Below are 23,051 nucleotides of genomic sequence, written 5' to 3'. Positions count from 1 at the left end.
TTACAAAAATTATTATCAAAAGGGGTTTGTTTCAATTTCGTCATGATCAACTAATGGGACTGTTATGCGAGTATATTCAATATGGGACGCACATGGTTTGGTATTTTTTCCACATTTTGTCCATACAAAGATTTAATTTTAGGTATGATTTTGGGAAGTACACTAAAAATAAACACCATTCACGGAGCTAACTCAAAAATGGATAAAATTCATATGGGACTGTTATGCGAGTATGGGCAGTGAAGGCCCTGCCTGGTGGAAACTTTAGAGGAAGTCCCGGAGGAGTTTTTAAATATATTTCTGAAAAAAAAATCTTCTCCTCGAGAAATCTGTGAATTAATTCCTGAAAAAAGGAGTATCTTATAAAAATCTCTACAGTCAAGAATTCACTGTAAGAAAAAAAAAATTTGATTCATTAAAAATAGTTTGAAGAGACTTGCATTGAAATAGTGACTAAGTCTCCGAAAAGAGACCTGCCACCTGCCTTGTTGTTAGCTATTCATCTAGCGGCTAGAGAAAAGTTATTAAAGATTTTCATAAAGAAAAGTTTTGATGATGAGCGAAAAAACAGCCTTTGATTTTTTGCTGAACAATGATGGTTCGCATTTCTTTATCTTAACTGCTATAAATTTAATGATACTAACCTCGACAATTCCAAATGCCCCTTAATTCGTAGAATAACGCTAGCAGCAGCCAGGCGCATCTCTTCGTCTTCACTGGCAAGGCACACAAATGGTAGCGCGAGTGCTCCATTTTTACCAGCCACGTCAAGCAAGTCGTGGCTTTCCGGCGCAAACAGATACCCCAGTATGGGAAGCAGAAAGGCTGGATCATAAATAGTAGCAAGGACGTCTTGCTTTCCAGCGCAGTAGTGTAACAAACCAGGCGAGGGTAACTTTTTCTTGTATAATTTGCGTTCGACGAAACGCTCGATTTCGGTGGTCGTCTGGTATTCACTGATTTTGTTGCAATCCGGCTTGATATCGTCAAAGTTCACTCCCGGAAGTTGGGCAACTGCGTCCAGTTTTCGCCACACTGGGAAACTGTTGAGTGTGTTGAATAGCTTTTCTTTGTTGAACAGTCGGAACACCTCGAAGTTGTTAATTCGGAACAGCGTTTGTTGTTCGGCGACGTCCTGTCCCAGGGAAAAGTGTTTGATAGCTGCATCTCCCCACAGATAAGGACGATACTCGTGCATGTGAATGCCTGATCTTTCGTACCATTGTAGCAGAGCCAGAACATAGCGATTGCCATCGGTGAGGGTCGCTCCGTAAGCACCCAGCAAAAGTGGAACATGCTTTTTATCCATGACGGAGGGATTTTTTCGTGCAAGTATAAGTAGGAGATGAACTAATGATGTCTTAATTTTAAACTGGAAAGGAATCAACAGAACGTCCAAGAATCGAGAGTGGGATAAGGCTAATTCGAAAAATGTGGCCACATCCGCTGGTTGGCTGTTGTCTTTGTAGAATAGATCCACTAATACGGCAGTAATTTTAAGCAGGACATGCAGACGCTCATCTTGTCGATTGGGGTTATCTGGTGACTTTTGAATGTCGATACCCAACTTTAGAGCGAATTTGCAGAAATTTGTCCAATTGGCAGTAGCCGTGATGTCTTTGAATTCCAAATTCGTCAAATGTTTGCATGTTCTGCCCATCTGTATCCATGAAAACGTTTCCAACACCAAACCATTCAGCTTGTCAATTTCCTTCAGCAGATCTTCAACCTTCAATATGATGTTGTAAAATTGGAACAGAACGTTGAACACGTTGACGTAAACAATCTTCATCTCGTCTTTTTTAGTGCTCTTGAATGCTTTACGGTAGATTTCCATCATTAGCTTCAGTTGATACAGTTCCATAGAGTCAATCTTGAGCTTCTTCTTTGCAAAATCCACACATTCGTTGCTGGGCATGCAATTTTTGATCAATTGATGATTGGCAACGGTGTTCTCTTTGTAGATTACAGCAGCCTTTCCCGGTTTCTCGATCGTTTTGCTTATGCCACTTTTGAATTCGTTGTAGATCACGTTCAAAATCTTTTTGTTCTTCTCTGAGTTCTCTGCAAAGACTCCCTTCGCGAAAGCGACATTCGTCAGTGGATATATCAGTTCCTTCTTCGAAACGTTTTCCTGTACCAAGTCTAGGAAGACTCTATAGAGACGGATATCCCTGCCCAGAAGAAAAGCTGCCAGCTTAACCATCGGTTTCCCAATCCGTTTGCTCTCGAAAAAGCATCGAAATAGATCCACCTCCAAATGACCAATGCTGTGACTAAACGTGTCCAGGTAATTCTGCAAAGCAACTTCGAAGCTTTCCAAATTCAATTCGTTTCCATTCTCTCGTATGAAGTCCACGTAGATTTTTGATATGGCGGAAATCGTCTCTCTTTCAAGGAAGTGATCTCGATTGCTGGCCAACTTCTGCAAACCGATCGTAAGTAAATGGTAATGGTAAGTTTTCTCATTTTTGTCGTTGATGAACTTCCTGTGCGACAGATGCGAATAATGTTTCAACAAAGTAACGCAATGCTTCTCATTCAGTTCAAAAATTTCCAGCAATCTCTCCACAAGTGTGGCATCCAGTTCAAAAGTGATCTTAGGGGTTGACGACAATATGATTTCGTTCACGATCTTGTTTGAATAGAGCATCGTGTAGTGGGAAAAGTTAGCAGCCGACTGTAGTCTCTTCATGAGATCGTAAATGAAGTTCGTTACAACCGTGGATGTTTCGGATCTCTGGCTGGCTATCGTGAAGTGCTGGTATAGGACGGGACGATGGCAGAAAATGTTTTCGAGGACACCGCCAAGCTTTTGGTCTTTGAGAGCAAGGTCTGCTTCTTCGGCAATGAGTTTATCGAGGAAACCGTTGAGGTAGAATGCGAACACACTGGCGTAGCTCGAGTTGAATTGGTCGAGTTCGATCAGTCGTGTTGCATAGAAGATGGTTTCGTGGATTAAATAAACCAATTCACAGCGATGACGAGGACCTGGAAAAATACAAACAAAAACAGTGGTAGAGTAAACTGGAACAAAAGTTCGAATGAGGCAAACATTTCTTTTTAGGATTTCAAATTTGACAAATGTCATGCTGTTTAAGGTGACTAGCGTCGGTTAAGTCCAAATCAATCGTAGAAGGGTTTCTTGAAGAGGTGTTTATTCTCTACGGTATGGTTTATTGACTTGAAAAATATCGTGAAGAGCACTCATCAAATACAATTCTGCCGAATAAAATATTTTGCGAATTATACCATGAGTGATGTTTTGCATTAAAAAGTTACTGTTGAGTACGCGCCTCTCTATCAAGTAACTATATCACATCAACAAACGTAGGTTTTGCATGCAACCTTCTCCGCAGAGGCCGTAGGTCAAACGCCATGGCCCAATAGGCTATGAGGCTATTGTGATGGACAGATAATAAGATACAATTGATACAGCGTATGATATCAACAGTTCTCATCATGTGCTCCCTTGAGTTTCTAAAATATATCTAAAATAGTGTTACATGCAATAAGAATCTACAAATTTGTGCGATAATAGTGTAAACTAAACAGTGTTCACTTAAAATCTAGTGCATCTTTCTAACCTAAGATCTCATAAATCTAATACCTACATGCAAAGTACGGTGAGGATCTAGTACGATTAATTTGAGATTGCTGAGGTGATAAGTACGAAAAGGAGATCGCAACAATCGCATTGATCATCCGCAAGCACTGCATAACGGGGCTTAACGTAAGTCAATACGAACATATTATACTCAAGTTCACAATCGATTATCTATCTTATCTTATCTTATCTATATAAATAAAAATGGAGTGGTGTTTGTATGTTACGAAATGGCTTGAGAACGGGATGTCCAATTTGGACAATTATTTCACTGTTGTCTTCTCTAAGGGTTCCGACGTGTTCGTGCGGAGAAAAAGTTTAGGAATGTTTTCGGAAAATTCGGTTATACGGGAGCGAATTAATATGTCATTTTGTATGGGATGTTTCATGGCATTTTTCAATAGCCTACTTGATGGCATTGTTCAAAGCCACCTGATACAATGTTCAAAGCCACCACTATGACTGAAGCAGTCCAAGTTGGTGTAAAAATTACTACAGTTAACTCTCCCTTACTCGATATTCCGTATCTCGATATCGAGTTAGAGAACCATAGTAAAAGTTGGTTTTCATGGCTAATTCGATGGTCCCTTAGATCGCAGTTGAACTGGTTTTGTGTTCTGTAACTCGATACCTCCCTAACTCGATGGTCCCTTCAATATCGAGTAAGGGAGAGATGACTGTAATCAAATTGTTATTGGATTACGTTTGTCTAATGGATCCAAATAATAATTTAAATATTTTAAATTGGAATGCTCGTTCACTGAATGGTAAAGAGGACGAGCTGTTTGATTTTCTTACAGCTATTAACGTGCATATAGCAGTTATTATTGAAACGTATTTGAAACCTGGATCTAAACTCAAAAGAGATCCTAACGTTTTTGTTTATCGTAATGATCGACTTGATGGGGCATGTGGGGGAGTTGCAATCATCATTCATAGGCGTATAAAACATCAACTGTTTTCGTCATTTGAAACTAATGTTTTTGAAACTTAAGGTGTTTCGGTTGAAACACAACTTGGTAAATATACTTTCATAGCTGCTTATTTGCCTTTTCAATGCTCTGGACAGCAAGTTAATTCGCTCCAAACTGTTTTGCAAAAATTGACTCGCAATAAGTCAATTTTTTTGTCATTGGTGACTTTAATGCCAAACACCGGTCATGGAATAATTCTGAATTTCTGAATAAATAAATAATTCTGTGCTCTTGAGGATATTTCTTAATACAATACCCTTATAGCCCTACATGTTTTTCCTCTTCTAGAAATCCATCCACGATTGATTTGGTCCAGAGGCGTCCCGTGAGGAATTTGATTACCTGTGCACTGACTCGCACAAACCGTTTATTTTGAATTATGAATACGAATTTTTCAATTGATTTTGTTGATAGCTCATTGGTGCCTTCAGCAAAAATGTGCAAAATTGAAAGTTCTGAAAGTGTTTCATACAAAGTATTCATAAAAAAAATCAACGCTTTAAGAAATATTCACCATAAACCGAATTTAACCCTCTAATACCCAAATTTTTTATTTTCGATCTAAATATCATTTTTCGTTATCTAAAATCGTTCTAAACACGTTTTGAGTAATGATTTATTTTTATTCGCAAATTTGTGAATTTTGGTTTTTGATTTTTATAATTTTTATTTTTGAACACGGGACCGGTATTGAACGCATGACCTTCTGCTTAGTAAGCCGAAGCGGTTGCAATTCATCAGTTAGAGCTCAACTTCCGAGCCGATCAGTCGATTGTATAGAGAGCGATCATCGGAAGTCGATCACAGACTATTACGTACGTTTTGTCAGTTATTGACACCGTTGCTATTAGTGCCGTGTTTCGCAGTAACCGCGTCGTCGTTTTTCGCGATGCCGCGCCGCGAAAACACATTCCGTGTTGACTACTCGCAGTTTCCGAAGCAGCTTTCCCACGATGAAATACATAAATTCGTTGGGAAAGAACTCGGCCTCACGCGAGAAAATGTGCTTCTTCTCCAGCCGAGTAAGCGGCTCGGTTGCACCTTCGTGGAGGTCAACAGCCTAGAGCTTGCTGAGACGATCGTCCAACTGCACGACAACAAGCACGAGTTCGTGTTTGACGGGAAGAGTTACAAACTGCGGATCATGATGGAGGACGGGGCAGTGGAAGTGCGTCTGTTCGACCTCTCCAACGACATATCCAACGACCAAATCGCCGAGTTTCTCGCCGAATACGGCGATGTGCTTAACGTCCGCGATCTCCTGTGGGACGAACGCTCAGTTTTCGGCGGCGTTAAAACTGGTGTGCGTATCGCTCGAATGGTGGTGAAGAGAAACATTCCCTCCCTCGTGACAATTCGTGGAGAAGACACGGCGGTAGGTTACAGGGGGCAGCGGCAGACATGCTTGCACTGCCTAGAGTTTGTACATGTAGGTATTCCGTGTGTACAAAACAAAAAACTGTTGGTACAAAAGCTATCAGCAGACCAGTCGTATGCCAACGTTGCGAAGCAGCAAGTGCTCAGAAAACCGGCAAAGCCGAACAACCTCCAACCAAAACCACAACCGAGCAATCCAATTCAACCAACACCTATGAACAAGACCCGATCTCCATCAAACATACAGCAAACGAATGACATGGCTCCTCCCGCAGCCAAACCAGCCGGAGTACATCCCGTTATCCAAATCCCACCGACACCAACCCCGATTGGCAGCTTCACTACATTGCGAAGAGCTGATGGCAACGAAACGGATAGCTCGCAAGCATCGTATCAATCCAGCAGCAACCGACGACTACGAACGAGACGATCATCACCACCAGGAAAGAAGCTGCGATCCAACAACGAAAGCACCCACGAACATGACCGAGCCTCCGGGGACGATATCCGTCAATAATGGAGTACACCAGTGTGAATATCGGTACAATTAATATAAACACGATCACCAATCCAACAAAAATAAACGCACTCCGCACGTTCATCCGCTCTGTCGAACTCGATATTGTTTTCCTGCAAGAAGTGGAGAACGAACAACTCAATCTGCCTGGGTACAATGTAGTTTGTAACGTGGATCAAGCAAAGAGAGGAACAGCAATCGCTCTAAAAGAGCACATTAAATTCTCGCACATCGAGAAGAGCCTGGATGGACGTCTGCTTGCTCTACGTGTCCATAACACTACTTTCTGTAACGTGTATGCTCCGTCAGGCTCGGCTCTTCGTGCCGAACGCGAACGTTTTTTTACCAACACTGTCGCATACTATCTCCGCCACCGCACCGATCATATCGTATTCGGTGGAGATTTTAACTGCGTGATTCGGCAATCCGACGCGACAGGGTCAAACTCAAGCCCCGCACTTCAAAATACCATACAGCAACTTCGGCTGCATGACGTCTGGCAACGGCTTCGATCACGCGAGTCGGGCCACACATACATTTCACACAATTCGTCGTCCAGGCTCGACCGAATCTATGTCAGCGACAGCTTGCGAGAACATCTGAGAACAACATGTGTACATGTATGTTGCTTCTCGGATCACAAAGCAGTTACAGTGAGAATGCTGCTTCCTCTTCCTGACAGAATACCTGGCAGAGGTTACTGGTCCCTCCGCCCACATGTCCTCACAACAGAAAACATTAGCGAGCTGCAAACACGATGGCAGTATTGGACTCGCCAGCGTCGTAATTATGCATCGTGGATGGAATGGTGGCTGTCATGTGCTAAACCCAAAATCCAATCCTTTTTTCGATGGAAATCGAAACTTGCTTTCGATGACTTTCATCGTGAACAGCAGCGGCTATATGAGCGACTACGGCAAGCATATGATAGGTACTACAACAACCGCGCCATGCTCACCACGATCAACCAAGTGAAAGCCGAAATGCTTTCGCATCAGCGACGGTTTTCGGAAATGTTCTACCGAATAAATGAAACTTTTGTCGCCGGAGAACCAATATCCACTTTCCAACTTGGAGAAAGAGCGAGGCGCAAAACAACTATCAAGCAGCTGCGCAACGAAAGAGACGAAGTGATCGACGATCCCGATGAGATTCGGGACCAAATGGTACGATATTTCACCGATTTGTATGCACGCGAACCGGTGGAAGAGGAGCAGGCAGGAGGTACGTTTGACTGCGAGCGAATCATCCCTGAGCAAGACAACACAAACACAGCCTGCATGGATGACATCACAACATGCGATATTCTAACAGCAATCCGAACAAGCGCATCTAGAAAATCTCCTGGCCCCGACGGCCTACCCAAAGAGTTCTACCTACGGGCGTTTGATGTGATTCATCGTGAGCTGAATCTAATCATGAACGAAGCCCTTAGATCAAACTTCCCCGCACAGTTTATGGATGGGGTGATTGTGTTGGTAAAGAAACGAGGGGCGGGAGACACCGCTCGTTCTTACCGACCAATCAGTTTAATCAATTTTGATTATAAAATCCTGTCACGTATCCTGAAACATCGGCTCGAAAATGTGCTTCGGACACACAACGTGTTAACCGATTCGCAAAAATGCTCAAACGACGGGAAAAATATCTTTCAAGCTACACTCGCCATAAAGGATAAAATAGCGCAGCTGAAGGCAAACCGACGTACTGCTAAACTGATCGGCTTCGATTTAGATCATGCGTTTGATCGGGTGGACCACACGTTTCTGTTCAGAACGATGCGTAATATGGGCATCAATACAGCATTGGTTGATCTCCTATCAAACATTGCAGCAGCATCCTCCTCTCGAATGTTAATCAACGGGCATCTTTCTGCATCATTTCCGATACAACGATCGGTTCGGCAAGGGGATCCTCTATCCATGCACTTATTCGTTCTCTACCTTCACCCTCTTCTACGAAGATTGGAACAAGTGTGTGGAGGAGATCTAGTTGTTGCGTACGCTGATGATATCAGTGCCATTGTCACCAGTATAGACCAGATCAATGAAATGAGGAATCTATTCAGGAGATTTGGTCGAGTATCTGGAGCACGAATGAATGAAGCCAAAACCATCGCGATTGACGTTGGTGTACTAAACAACCTGCTGAATGTACCGTGGCTTCGCACTGATAATACTATGAAAATACTCGGTGTAGTTTTTTCCAACTCGGTGCGGGAAATGGTTTCGCTGAACTGGGACACTCTGGTAGCTAACTTTACCCGACAAATTTGGCTTCACTCAATGCGAGGCTTAACACTGCAACAGAAAGTGACATTGCTGAACACCTACCTGTCGTCGAAGATGTGGTATATTGGCGCCCAGTTGGCGCCAACGGCGGCACATCTTGCTAAACTTACTGCAACTATGCGGAGATATCTTTTTCGAGGAATGACAGCAAACGTCCCCATGCAACAGTTGGCACGAAAAAAAGAGGATGGAGGATTGAAATTACACCTACCAACATTCAAATGTAAGTCATTATTAATCAACCGTCACTTACATGAGATCGAATCCCTTCCCTACTTTTCTTCCCTCCTTCACCAAGTAAATCACCCCAAGCAAATATCATTTCTGATCTTCCTTGCATTAAGCTTATCCTGAACAGTTATCCCACTCTCCCCTTCCAAATCCGCCAACACCCCTCCGCCGATCTAATCAACCAATTCCTCATCGAGAGAACGGATAGGCCGAAAGTGGAATTGGAGAATGCGAACAGCAACTGGACTCGAGTTTGGAAAAACATTTCGATGCGTGGCCTTTCATCTGTTGAAAAGAGCAATCTTTACTTGTGGGTAAACCAGAAGGTAACACACCGGCGACTTCTGCATAGAATGCGACGATCGGACGGGGATCAGTGTCTGCACTGTGGTACGGCGGTTGAAACTTTACAGCACAAATTTTTTGATTGTGCTAGAGTGCATGACGCAAGCAGACTGTTGCGGCAAAAACTGATGGCAGTAACAACAGGAGATCGACGTTTTCTTGACTGCGGTGAACTAATACGACCATCATTGGAGCGGTTATCGACGAGAAATAGAATTTTAATTTTGAAGCACTTAGTTGTTTACGTTACCTTCATTGATAATAGCAATGGTCAGGTAGATTCTGATGAACTAAATTTTGCTTTCCAAGTCGGAGTTTAATAAATTATTATCTGTATAGGGGGAGATCCCCCAGTACCGGACACTTAAGCCACTAAATTCATAATTCGAAAAATATTGGTTTTATGTGCTCGTGTTACCCATTTATGATAAATATTATCATTTTTATAGTGTACAAAAATAAATTTGAAAATATAAGTATAAATTTTGACATTGCATTTTGATGATGTATTTTAGTACCAAATTGATCGATCTTGAAAGGTGGCACCCAATACCGGACACAATCTGGAAATGCCTCGAATTCTGTAAATTTGAACATCATTGAATGTGTTTACTTTAGGAATAGTATATAATTGCCAATTCAATGCATTTGCAACAATTACAAAAACAATTTGAGTATATCATAGTTTGCAAGATGTCCATCAAAAACCTTTTTCTTATATGATGAAAAATAGCACATTTTACGATGTTGTTCTGAATGTTCATTTTTCCTAATTTTATTGCATGTTTGATACCATGATCGACGGAATCCATGAAAAATGAATGTATTTTGAGACACTCGTGCAATAATTACCAAGATATCATATAGCAAATCAGGCTGTCCGAAACTGGGGGACAGGAGGTGCTCAAACAAAATTGTAATTTATCCATATTTAGTCCAATTATGGTACAAAATACATTCATACTATCAAATAAGTATTATGTTCGAATATGCTTGCGTGATCCAAAGTATTCTTTCATATTCAAAATAATTACTAAATAGGCTCAAAATTAAGGCAATACGTCAATTTTTTTGAAATTTTCAATCTTTTGTACTTTTTTAAAAAGGCATGCATATTTCAAGGATGTGTTATTCTACGCAAACATTAGTCTCCACAATAGCTTCCTTTACTACTAATACACCATCTTGATTGGACGATGATTTCTCAATGTTTCGACTTTGTCCGGTATTGGGTGCTGTCCGGTACTGGGGGATCTCCCCCTAATTTTTATCAAAACAAAATCGACAATAAACGTACTTTTATAAAAAAAAAAAAAAAAAAAAAAAAAAAATTTATGACCGACCACGGCATAGGTTAGCTGGACAAACTTTATGTCGCGTGAAATAACAAGACTTCGTTTAAGGATTAATTTTTCAGGATCACTGTTAAAACTTCTTCAGAAATAAACTTTCCCTAACTTCTAAGATTTCGCTTACTGTGATCGGTCTTATATCAATACATGTATATTCAATTTTAAAAGACTTTACATACAGTTACTCCGGTTGTTACAGCAAATATATCTTTTTTCGCTTTCTCTACCATATTAAATTCGGTTTATGGTGAATATATCTTGAAGCGTTGTTTTTTTATGAATACTTGGTATAAAATACTTTCAGAAATTCCAATTTTGCACATTTTTGCTGCAGGCACCAAAGAGCTATCTCGATTATTTTTCAAGTTATGGACAATTCACGGTTAAAAACATATTATTTTCAAAATTTCTTCAAACTTTTCAAACAGAAAACGTCCTCATAGTTTTTATACCATAAACAGAGAACGAGATAATCTTTTTAATGGCGACAAAAGATAGAAAATTCGTTTGCGCCTTTCGGAGATATCAGCATCTGAAAACAACCATTTTTCTAAGAAAATTTCTGATAACTCTGTAACCATAAGAGATAGAACAGTAGTTCCTTCGGCAAAAAGTTGCGCAATCAAAAGTTCTAAAAGTGCTCGGAACAAAGTTTTTGCGAGAAATTGTCTTATAAAAAGTTATCACAAAAAAACTGATTTTTCAGTGCCACCCTAAGGTTTTTGTTAAAAAAAATCATAACTCGTAAACCATAAGAGATAGAAATTTGGGTTCTTCGGCAAAGTTGCTCCAAATCGGTTGCTCTAAAATATTGTAGAACATTGTGTAGTCCATCACAAATGAGGTCCCAAGACAAATGAGGTAACCGCTCAGAAGAAGCTGGCCATTGATTGTACAAATGTTTGTCTCAAAAGAAACTATAGGTTTGCAAAGATCTGTATTTTCTCGGACAGTCAAGCAGCTTTGAATGCTCTAAAGGCATTCACATGTAGATCAAAGTTAGTGTGGGAATGCATTCTTTCTCTGAAGTAATTGGCCAGTAGGAACGAAGTTACATTGTACTGGGTGCCCGACCATTCTAGCGTAACATTTGAAAAGGGCCTAACTGCAAAATGTAAACAAACTTGATTATTCATTATTCGTATCATTTTTTACGTAAATTACTCCTACATACTCTTACGGGCATGCAAAATGCATTATTAATAGTAATTTTATTCAAATTTAAAAGGGCCTATCTGAAAATGATAAAACTAAGAGGGCCTAACTGGTCATAAAAGGGCCTAACTGAAAATTTCCATCAAAATCAGATTGGCCCTTCTGTGCATTTTTAATTTTTCTTCATATTTTTCAATATTTAGCCCTTGTATAGTGATCAGCATAACGTAAAAATTGAGAAATGCTCGATTGAAGATTCTGTTACATATTGATAGTTACTATTTTAAACTCATTTCTATCTAATAGTTTTAAACTTTTGTTCGACACTCATAGTCTATTACTGGGCCACGTAACGTTTTAAATCTAACATAACATAAAAACTAGTAAAAAATGTTGAATTCAAACATCATCGGCAGATATGCCCTTTTACGAGTCTTCAAACCAGTTAGGCCCTTTCAATTAGGCCCTTTAATTGAACATGGTTTCAGTTAGGCCCCTCCAGTTAGGCCCTTTTATTTAACATAGTTCCAGTTAGGCCCTTTTGGAATTTGTTAATTTTATTGATTATTGAATAGATTTTCAAAGTTTTAGAACAAAATCAATCGATTATGTGAGAAAATCAACATTGAAGCTAAGTATGCTGTTTCGCTCAAGAAAAGTAAAGAAATTCCTTGACTGAAAGGGTCAAGAAATTTCCTACAGAGAGCCCCCTTTGAAGTGACATTTCTTCTCAACTGCGTACTGCGATCAGAAAAAAGTTTTCTTGGGAGAAATTTTCCACGCATCGAGATAGGCGATTCCTTTTCTTGTCAGTAGCAAACCGGCCTTGAATATTGAAAATTCTTTATTGAAGATTCAGTACTATATTGATTATTCATATTTCAAACCCTTTCTCCTATTTACTAGTTTTATACTTGTGTTCGACACTCATAATAGTCTACTAGGTGGCCCATAACGTTTTAAATCCTAAATAACAAAACAACTCGTGAAAATGGTTGAATTCAAACATCATCCGCAGATAGGCCCTTTTACGAGTCTGCAAACCAGTTAGGCCCTTTCAGTTAGGCCCTTTGATTGAACATGGTTTCAGTTAGGCCCCTCCAGTTAGGCCTTTTTATTGAACTTAGTTCCAGTTAGGCCCTTTTGTAATTTGTTAATTTTATTGATTATTGAAGTGATTTTCAAAGTTTTAGATCAAAATAAATCGATTAGGTATGTGAGAAAATCAACATTGATTAATAAAAAATCTTTATTGAATATTCAGTACTATATTGATTCCTATTTCAAGCCCATTCTCTTTTTTACTAGTTTTATCATAATCTTAATGCGAAGTTAGTTGAAAAACTGATTTTTTATCCTGAAGAAAAAAAATCAATTACATTAAAAAATTTGAATAATTTTTATTTGTTAATTTTTATTTGTTGCCTCTAGTTGTGGATCGAGTTCCAAAAGTCGCGATTTTCACAAAAAAAATTCGTTTGTTTTTGTAACAGCCCTGCAAGAATTCTTCTTATACTTCTTCTTGGCATCACGTCCTCACTGGGGCAGAGCCTGCTTCTAAGCTTTGTGTTCAATGAGTACTTCCAAGTTATAAACTGAGAGCTTTCTTTGACAAGTTGCCATTTTCGCATTCATATATCGTGTAACAAGTACGAAGGTACTCTATATTCAGGAAAGTAAAGGAAATTTCCATTACGAAAAAAACCTGGACCGACCGGGAATGGAACTCAGATACCTTCAGAATGGCTTTGCGTTGTAGCCGCGGACTTAAACTGCTCGGCTAAGGAAGGCACTCAAGTATAAAACAAGTAAAAAAGTGAATGGGTTTGAAATAGATATAATCAATAAGGTACTGAACCTTCAATCGAGAATATCCAACATTTAGCTATTACATTGTTTTTCTCTCGCTTTATTTTATTTAAAAACTATGAAAATCACTTCAATAAGCAATAAAATCAACAAATTCCAAAAGGGCCTAACTGGAACTATATTTAATAAAAGGGCCTAACTGGAGGGGCCTAACTGAAACCATGTCCAATCGAAGGGCCTAACTGGAAGGGCCTAACTGGTTTGAAGATTCATTAAAGGGCCTAACTGCTGATGATATTTGAATGCAACCATTTTCACGAGTCGTTATGCTATTTGAGATTACTAACGTTCTGGGCCACGTAATAAACCATAATGAGTGTCTAACACAAGTATAAACCTAGTAAAAAAAAGTTAATGGGTTTGAAAAATCAATAATCAATATGTTGCTGATTTTGTATAGAATAGTTTCCAATATTTAGCTTGTATGATATTGTATTGTTTTCTCACATAATCATTAAATGTTGTCGAAGAATTATGCAAATCACTTCAATAATCAATAAAATTAGCAAATTCAAAAAGGGCCTAACTGGTTTTAAAATTCGTTAAAGGGCCTATCTGCGGATGATGTTTGAATTGAACTATTTTTACAAATTGTTGTGCTATTTCAAATTCAAATCGTTGTGAGCCACGTAATAGACCATTATAAGTGTCGAACACAAGGGGTTATCCGAAAATGACGTCCATCAATTGGGGCCTCCTCCAATGGGAGGATGTACGAAAATGTGACAGTGCATGGATTGGGTATTAGAAAAAGCGTGACAGAGGTGGTAGAAGGGTTCTAGAAATCCCGAAAAACGATGGACGTCATTTTTGGATCTTCCCCAAGTATGAAACTAGTAAAAATCGAATGGGTTTGAAATAGGAATAATCAATATGGTACTGAATCTTCAACCGAAAATTTCCAATATTTAGCTATTATATAGTGTTTTTTCACATAATCGCTAAATTTTGTTCAAGATTTATGCAAACCAATTCAAAAATCAATAAAATTAGCAAATTATTAAAGGGCCTAACTGAAACCATGTTCAATCAAAGGGCCTAACTGAAAGGGCCTAACTGGTTTGAAGATTCATAATAGGGCCTATCTGCCGATGATGTTTGAATTCAACAATTTTTACGAGTTGTTGTGTTATTTGAGATTAGAAACATAATGGGCCACGCAACAGACTTTAATGGGTGTCGAACACAGGTTTGAAACTAGTAAAAATGCGAATGGGTTTAAAATAGGAATTATAAATATGGTACGGAATGTTCAATTGAGAATTTCTCAATGTTTACGTTTTGCAGATAGGCCCTTTTCAAATGTTACGCTAGCATTGTGGAATTGAGGGGAATGAAATCGCCGACAATCTAGCAAGACAGGGTGCAGCTTCGAGCTTTGTCGGCCCTGAACCGTACTGTGGTGTTCCTGAGTGCACTCTCAGGATGAAACTGAAAAATTGGGAAATGTCCATGGTAGAATCCAATTGGAACGCCACGGATACATCCAAGCAAGCGAAAAGATTCATAAAACCCAGTCTAGCTAAAGCCCGGGCTATACTGAATCTTAATGAAGGAAATCTTAGGGTAATAACTGGCCTGATGACCGGTCACTGCCCAACTAGGTATCATCTTAAAAAGATAGGAAAAATACAATCCTCCGAGTGTCGTTTTTGTCAAGCTGAAAACGAAACTGCTGAGTATTTACTCTGCAACTGCGGAGCATTGCTTAATCAAAGAATGTTAGCATTTGGAAAAGGGTTATTAGAGTTCTTGGAAATTTGGCAAGGTAGTCCTAATAGGGTAATAGACTTTATAAAACGAGTTGTGCCCAGTTGGTACAGTGTGACACATCTACCAATGTCTATCACATCTCAATTGTGTTGTCTATCACATCTCAATTGTTTAGCAGGATATTTGATGAACACCAAATAAAATATGGGTCATACCACAATATTCCTAAATAATGGAAGCAGTGGTTAAAAGGCTCTACAGATGAGGAAAAAAAAAATCCAACGATATATTTATTTGTTTTGATAAAAGCCATTGCTGTTTCAACACAATTTGTTGATTTAAAACAAACTGAAAAAGCTTATTGAAAATAACAAGAATAATAATTGTTTTGAATCGTTGTTAATTCTTTGCGTGTACCATTACAAATAAAAACAAATGTTTCATCTTGCCGCTAGCGCAAAAAGCTGTGAAAAATATCGGACTCTCTTTTGTGATAAAATTTAACATGTTGAAATGCTTTTAAATGAGCGGTGAATGGCGTGATATTGATGTGATTGTTGTTGAGATTGTTATGATCAGAGCTGGGAAAAGTTTTGAAATTCACACTACAGTAGGCAAGCGTAGCAAATCACAGTCAGCGGAGCCAGTGAAACTCACGCGTATCGCTGCTGTATGGACCTATGCACGGGTTCATTATTTGACGTTTTAGCGGTGCCATGTTATTTATGGCACCATAGTAACCAGTGAATTTGGCACCGCTCAAACGTCAAATTAGTGAACTCGTGCATCGGTTCATAGGCAAAATGCCTTGAAAATAGCAAAACACCCGTTGCTAAGGGCAACTCAAAACTAGAGATGTACCGAATATTCGGCCGGCCGAATATTCGGGCCGAATATCTCGATTATTTTCAGAGGAAGTAGATTACAACTTGACGCGTTCTTCAGAGGTAGAGTATAAGCAAACGACCCAGATAGCATTAGATAGTTTTAATGAAATTAACTCATCGAGTTCTTCAGTTAACTCATCAGGTACTTCAAATGAAATTATAACTTATTGTCAAAATTTTAACAGGATGAGAAGCGCAGCCAAATTGACTGAAATTCATCGTAAAGTATCAGGTTGCGCATACTCTGTTATTCTGGGAACTGAAACGAGTTGGGATGAGAGTATACGGAGTGAAGAAATTTTTGGAAATAATTACAATGTTTATAGAGCTGATCGTGATTATCAATGGTCTGAAAAAAAGTCGGGTGGCGGAGTTTTAATCGCAGTTTCAGCAAAATTGAACTCTGAAATTATCGTTACCACTAAATTTAAAGAATTTGAGCACGTGTGGGCGAAAGTGCAATTGTCTGGCGAGACACATATTTTTGTCTCCGTATACTTTCCTCCTAACAATGCGTGCAAAGAAACATACGATAAATTTTTTAGTGTAGCGGAAAATGTTATGTCTAGTTTACCCCCTGAAGTTAAGATTCATATTTACGGTGATTTTAATCAACGCAACATTGACTTTATACCAGATATGGACAATGATTATATATTACTCCCAGTCATTGGAGAAAGTGAATTGCTACAGTTTATATTTGACAAAATTGCAAACTTAGGTCTTAATCAAATCAATCATGTAAAAAATCAACAAAACTGTTATCTTGATCTCTTGCTGACAAACGTCTCTGATGACTTTTGTGTTAATGAGGCATTGACTCCACTTTGGAAAAATGAAGTGTTTCATACGGCAATAGAATTTTCTCAGTTTATTTCTAATACAGATTTCTATATTGACAATGAATTCGAGGAAGTATTCGACTTTAATTCAGCTAACTATGACAACATTAGAAATAAATTAAATAACATTAACTGGCAATCGATTTTGAGAAGCAAAGATGATGTAAATAATTCAACAGAAGTTTTCTACAACTGTTTGTTCAAAATAATATTAGAAGAAGTACCAATCATTAAAAGAAGGTGTAATGGTTTTTCAAAACATCCTGTTTGGTTCAATAAAGAAATAATAAATTTGAAGAATCGTAAACAGAAACTACATAAAATTTACAAAAAGCATAAAAGTCAAGAGAATTTACAAGTATATTTGAATATGAGCGTACAGCTCAACTCAGCAATGCGATTGGCATATGAAAGCTACAACTCCAAAACTGAGCAAGAAATCAAAAACTTTCCAAAGAATTTCTTCAACTATGTTAAATCTAAACTAAAATCCAATAACTTTCCTTCTACAATGTATTTTAATGAAAAGGTTGGCCATGCCTCACAAGATATATGCAACTTATTTTCAAATTTTTTTCAAGAAGTATACACAACATACTCTGAAGCTGATCGTGATTATGAATATTTCGATTTCCATCCTGAATTTCCTAACGATGTTGGTATCAGTCATATAAATGTGCATGAAATATTGAATGGTTTGAAAAACTTGGATGCAACCAAAGGAAATGGGCCGGATGGAGTTCCACCAATCTTCATGAAGACTTTAGCAATTGAATTAACTACTCCCTTATTTTGGCTCTTTAATATGTCACTGGAGTCTGGAGTCTTTCCAAAGATGTGGAAAAGCTCATACCTTGTTCCCATTTTCAAATCTGGCAAAAAATCTGATATTATTAACTATCGTGGCATTGCCCTTATTTCGTGCATCCCGAAGCTCTTTGAGGCCATCATAAATGAAAAAGTATTCATCCAAATCAAAAACAGAATAACTACAGCGCAGCACGGCTTTTTTAAAGGGCGATCGACAGCCACTAATTTGCTCGAATTTGTAAACTATTCATTGAGTGCTATGGAAAATGGAAATCATGTAGAAGCTTTATACACAGATTTTAGTAAAGCATTTGACCGTGTTGATATACCCATGCTTATATTTAAACTGCAAAAAATTGGTATTGAAGCCAAATTGCTGAAATGGATTGAATCATATTTAACCACTCGCGAGCTAATAGTGAAATTCAAAGGAAAAAAGTCAACTCCAATACATGCCACTTCAGGGGTTCCACAAGGCTCTCATTTAGGTCCGCTTTTGTTTATACTGTTTGTGAACGATTTGTCGTTTATTCTTGACAAAATGAAAGTATTAATCTATGCTGACGATATGAAACTTTATTTAGAAATAAAAACTGCACAGGACATACATACTTTTAAACACGAAGTACAAATCTTCCACACGTGGTGTCAGAAAAGCCTACTACAACTGAATGTAAAAAAATGTAACCTGATATCTTTTAACAGGAAAAGAGACATTCCCAATGTAACAATAACTTTAGGCAATCAAAATGTTGAAAAATGTAATAGAATCAGAGACTTAGGCATAATTTTAGACTCAAAACTTACTTTCATTGATCACTATAACACTATGATAAATAAAGCTAATAATATGTTAGGCTTCATTAAACGCTTCGCTTATTACTTCAATGATCCATACACAATAAAAACATTGTTCATTGCCTATGTTAGATCAATACTTGAATATTGCAGCATAATTTGGTCACCCTTTTCAACAGTACATGATGAAAGAATAGAGTCGGTGCAAAAACAATTTTTATTATATGCTCTTCGCAAATTAGGTTGGACAGAATTTCCATTACCATCTTACAAAGCTAGATGTATGTTGATTAATATTCAAACACTAAGAGAGCGTCGTGAATATGCAATGATTTCATTTATAAACGATATTGTATCCCATAAAGTTGATTCACCAGAATTATTATCTAAATTAAACTTTTATGTACCATCCAGACGATTACGCCATCGAGAACTATTTGCAATCAACTATCACCGTACTAATTATGCAAAATTTGGGCCAATGAACCAAATGATGACTACTTATAATAAACATTACAATTCAATCGACTTAACTTGGTCCAAAGCGAAGCTAAAACAATACTTCCGCACATTATCTTAAGAAGAAAAATTAGGTAATTGAATGTAGAAGTGTAACTAGCGCATAAGAAACTCTCTGTAACGGTCTACAAACATGATTGACGACAATAAATAAATAAATAAATAAATAAATAAATTTTGATTTTGCCGAATATTCGGTCTGCCGAATAATGAATTCCGTTATTCCGCCGAATATGCCGAATAGTGACCGAATAATTACATAATAAAATAAAATGTAATAAAACATTATGTTTCACACAATGAAAAATGTAAAAAAAAAAATGTTTCGAGCTGTCAAAGCTATTGATGCACAAGCAGCAAATTTTGATGCGTTGTTTTTTGTTGATTTCGCTCATTTTTTTCGCCGAATAATTAACTTCGTGCCACTAAAGTGGATAACCACGGTTCGGGTCGCAATACTCCGCGCAATAATGTGCAAAGTTCGCAATCCAACATAATTATTCGCCGTGATTACGATAAAACTCCGTCGGTAACCTCAATCGTCGACTCCGGTAATCGCAACGGTGCCAAGCGGCTAAAACGTACTCACTGTCAGCCTTCTCCAGCCGACGATCGCAATTCTCTCCCGATGGAGATCGGACCATCAATTCAACCTATGGTTGCTACTCAGAACCTCTTCGAAACGCTGTCCACTGACGATCCAGATGGAAACGTGAACAACAGATCGCAATCGCCACTCAATGTCCCGAAGAAGAATCGTCGCCCTCCTCCAATCACTATTCTCGCATACTCTGAGATAACGCCCTAAAAGCCATTGGTAACCACGTGTTTAGCTCGTTGTTTCTGAGCAAAAGAAAGAATAAGGATCCAAACCAACCTCACGGGCAGGTAGATAATGATCTTTTCTTCCCCATAGCGTTGTTAAATAGCATGAAAATCCATTCAAATTCCCAGAAACAACGAGCTACACACATGGTTACCAATGGCTTTTAGGGCGAGATCAGAAGTTATGCGAGTATTGTAAACAAGGGCACCAAACAATCTCGCGAGCTGATGAATCTTGCCAATATCCCGTAGTCCGGCTACCAACTGAAAGCTGTTAAAACTGGTACGCAGCTTAATGCCACGGACGAGGATGTTTTCAATGCCGCCATCAAGGTACTACAAGACTCCAACACGGAATTTTTCACCTACACTCCGTCGCACCAACAGCCCGTGCGATTCATACTCTCGGGTCTCGCACTGTATGATTTGGCTGAGCTGAAGGAGGAATTGTTGATCAATGAAGTGCGCCCGTTGGACCTCAAAATTTTCTCTCGAAAAAAAAGTGGTCCTGAAGAAAGTGTGCTGTACCTGCTATGTTTCGTGAAAGGATCTATCAAGCTCTCGGAGCTGCAAGGAGTAAAGACACTGTTCAACACGGTGGTGAAGTGGAGATTTTTCACCAGAAAACCTGACGATTCCGTCCAGTGCCATCGGTGTCAACGCTTCGGCCATGGAATGCGCTTCTGTAACATCTCTCCATCCTGTGTTAAATGCGGGGAGAAACATCTCACAGCAAACTGCAAGCTCCCGGTGAAGGCCAACCTCAAGGATGCTTCCGTCTCACGCAGTCTTATTCGGTGCGCTAACTGCAGTGGTAATCACACAGCCAATTTCCGAGGCTGCCCCTGCCGGCTGAATTATATCAAACAACTCGAAGAAAATCGTCAGCGTGCTTCGAAGAAAACTACAGCGCCCAACACCCGCGCACCACCGACCTCTCTCTCTAGGATCAATTCCAACATTCAAAATCGTCTGAACAATCGTAGTGTTGCCGGAGGACCTTCTTACTCGTACTACAGGGTTCTGACCAACCAGATCGATGCGCAAATCTTTTTTCGGTCAGCGAGTTTCTTTGCCGGGCGAGGGATCTTTTTCATCGTTTGCAAGGCTGCCGTTCTAAGGAGCAACAATTCCTAGCTTTATCCGAGCTAATAATCAAATACGTTTACAATGACTAGCCTACCATGTCTGCGGAAGATCCGTTCACAGCAAATCGCTAGAATTTTTCGATTTTGTACAACGTCATGGCATAGATGTTGCTGTCGTCACCGAAACCTGGTTGCGCCCAAATATTTCATTTCTTCATCCAAATTTCTCCTGTGTTCGTCTCGATCGGCCATCAAGTGATGAAGGCAGCAGAGGAGGAGGTGTACTAATAGCTGTTCGAAAAGGATTAGCTTTCAAGCAGCTGAATATTTCGACCAAAAAAATCGAGGCAACAGGCATTACCATCTCATCAGCTGGTAATGATCTTCGCATTATCGCTGCATATTTTCCTGGAACGCGTCGGGGCTCTGAGTGGGACAAATTTCGACGGGAAATTCGCTCTCTGGTTACGCAAAACTCACCGTATTTCATCATTGGGGACTTAAATGCCAGACATCGTTCTTGGAACTGTGCCAAGAATAACAAAGCTGGAACTATCTTGTTTCAGGAGGCTTCACACTTTGGCTTTAACATCAACTTCCCGGACTCTCCTACGTTTATTCCTTCAGGGCGAGGGTACCCGTCCACGTTAGACATTGTGTTGTCAATAATTTGATGTCGAAACCAACCGTACACAACGAGCTGTCGTCTGACCACCTGCCCGTTACCTTCGAGATCAGTCTGTCGTCCGATCCTGTGACAACTACTGAATCTGTTCGCTGCTACACAAGTGCAGATTGGCTTGCTTTCCAACGGTTGATAAACACAAAACTTTGCCCGAACGACCCAATGTTTTCAAACATCCGTGATGAAAACGGAATCAATGCTGCGCTCAATTTCTTCAAAGATGCTCTTCTCGACGCAGAATCTGTTGCTGTGCCACTAGTCACCCTTCGTCCGTACGATGTCGCGCAAATCCCTGACGAAACAAAACTCCTCATCCAGCTTCGTAATCGACGTCGGCGACAGTGGATGAGAACCAGAGATCCTATGCTGAAACACATTGTTCTTTCGCTCAACGATCGCATTCGTCGGGAGTGCGCAAACGCACGGTTCAGCAAGTTTTCTCAAACCTTAGCTACAATGGAGCGTGGCGATAATAAACTTTGGCGCATCACCAAAGCGCTGAAGAAAACGACCAAGCAAAGCCCCCAGCTGCGCAGTGGAGACACGTTATTCGCTTGTCCTAAGGAGAAAGCCAAACTGCTCGCTGAAAGTTTTGCACTTGCTCACAACAATCAATCCACTAGCGACAGGGACACGGTTGAAGCTGTTGAGCGTTCCGTCGAACAGATCGACCTTTCTCCGCCTGTTGCCGACAACTCCTGGTTAGTTCGCCCCAAGGAAATTGCCACAATTATTCGTAATTTGAAACCCAAAAAAGCGCCTGGTCACGATGGAATCAAAAACATGCTTCTAAAACGACTTCCTCGAAAAGGATATGTAGTTCTCGCTAAAACTATGCTACTTTCCCGATGACTGGAAACACGCTATAGTTGTCGCCATTCCGAAAGCGAATAAGGACCATTCCATCCCCTCTAACTACAGACCAATCAGCCTGCTGCCAACATTGAGCAAACTTTTCGAACGCATCATTTTGACGCGTATCGAGAAACATCTGGAGACAGTGCGTTTGATTCCTCATGAACAATTTGGGTTTCAAAAAGGGCATTCTACCAGCCACCTAATCGTGCGGCTGGTGAAGGAAGTAAGACGGAACTTCCAGCAAGGAAAATCATCAGGCTTAATCCTCCTTGATGTAGAGAAAGCCTACGATTCAGTATGGCATGAAG

General features: G+C 39.5%; 1 protein-coding gene across 1 annotated transcript in view; it reads right to left on the bottom strand.

Moving 5' to 3' along the window:
• LOC5572221 overlaps positions 1-23,051 on the bottom strand; it is a 38,655-nt gene that overhangs the window by 9,971 nt on the left and 5,633 nt on the right. Inside the window, exon 3 of the mRNA XM_021855006.1 lies at positions 645-2,991. Within this exon, the coding sequence (XP_021710698.1) occupies positions 645-2,991 (2,347 nt within the window). The remainder of the gene's footprint in view (positions 1-644; positions 2,992-23,051) is intronic.

The sequence above is a fragment of the Aedes aegypti genome, chromosome 3 (genome assembly GCF_002204515.2).
Source record: "Aedes aegypti strain LVP_AGWG chromosome 3, AaegL5.0 Primary Assembly, whole genome shotgun sequence".
Lineage (NCBI taxonomy): Eukaryota > Metazoa > Arthropoda > Insecta > Diptera > Culicidae > Aedes > Aedes aegypti.
The sequence above is the reverse complement of the archived record's forward strand: the minus strand, read 5'-3'. Positions and strand labels throughout refer to the sequence as shown.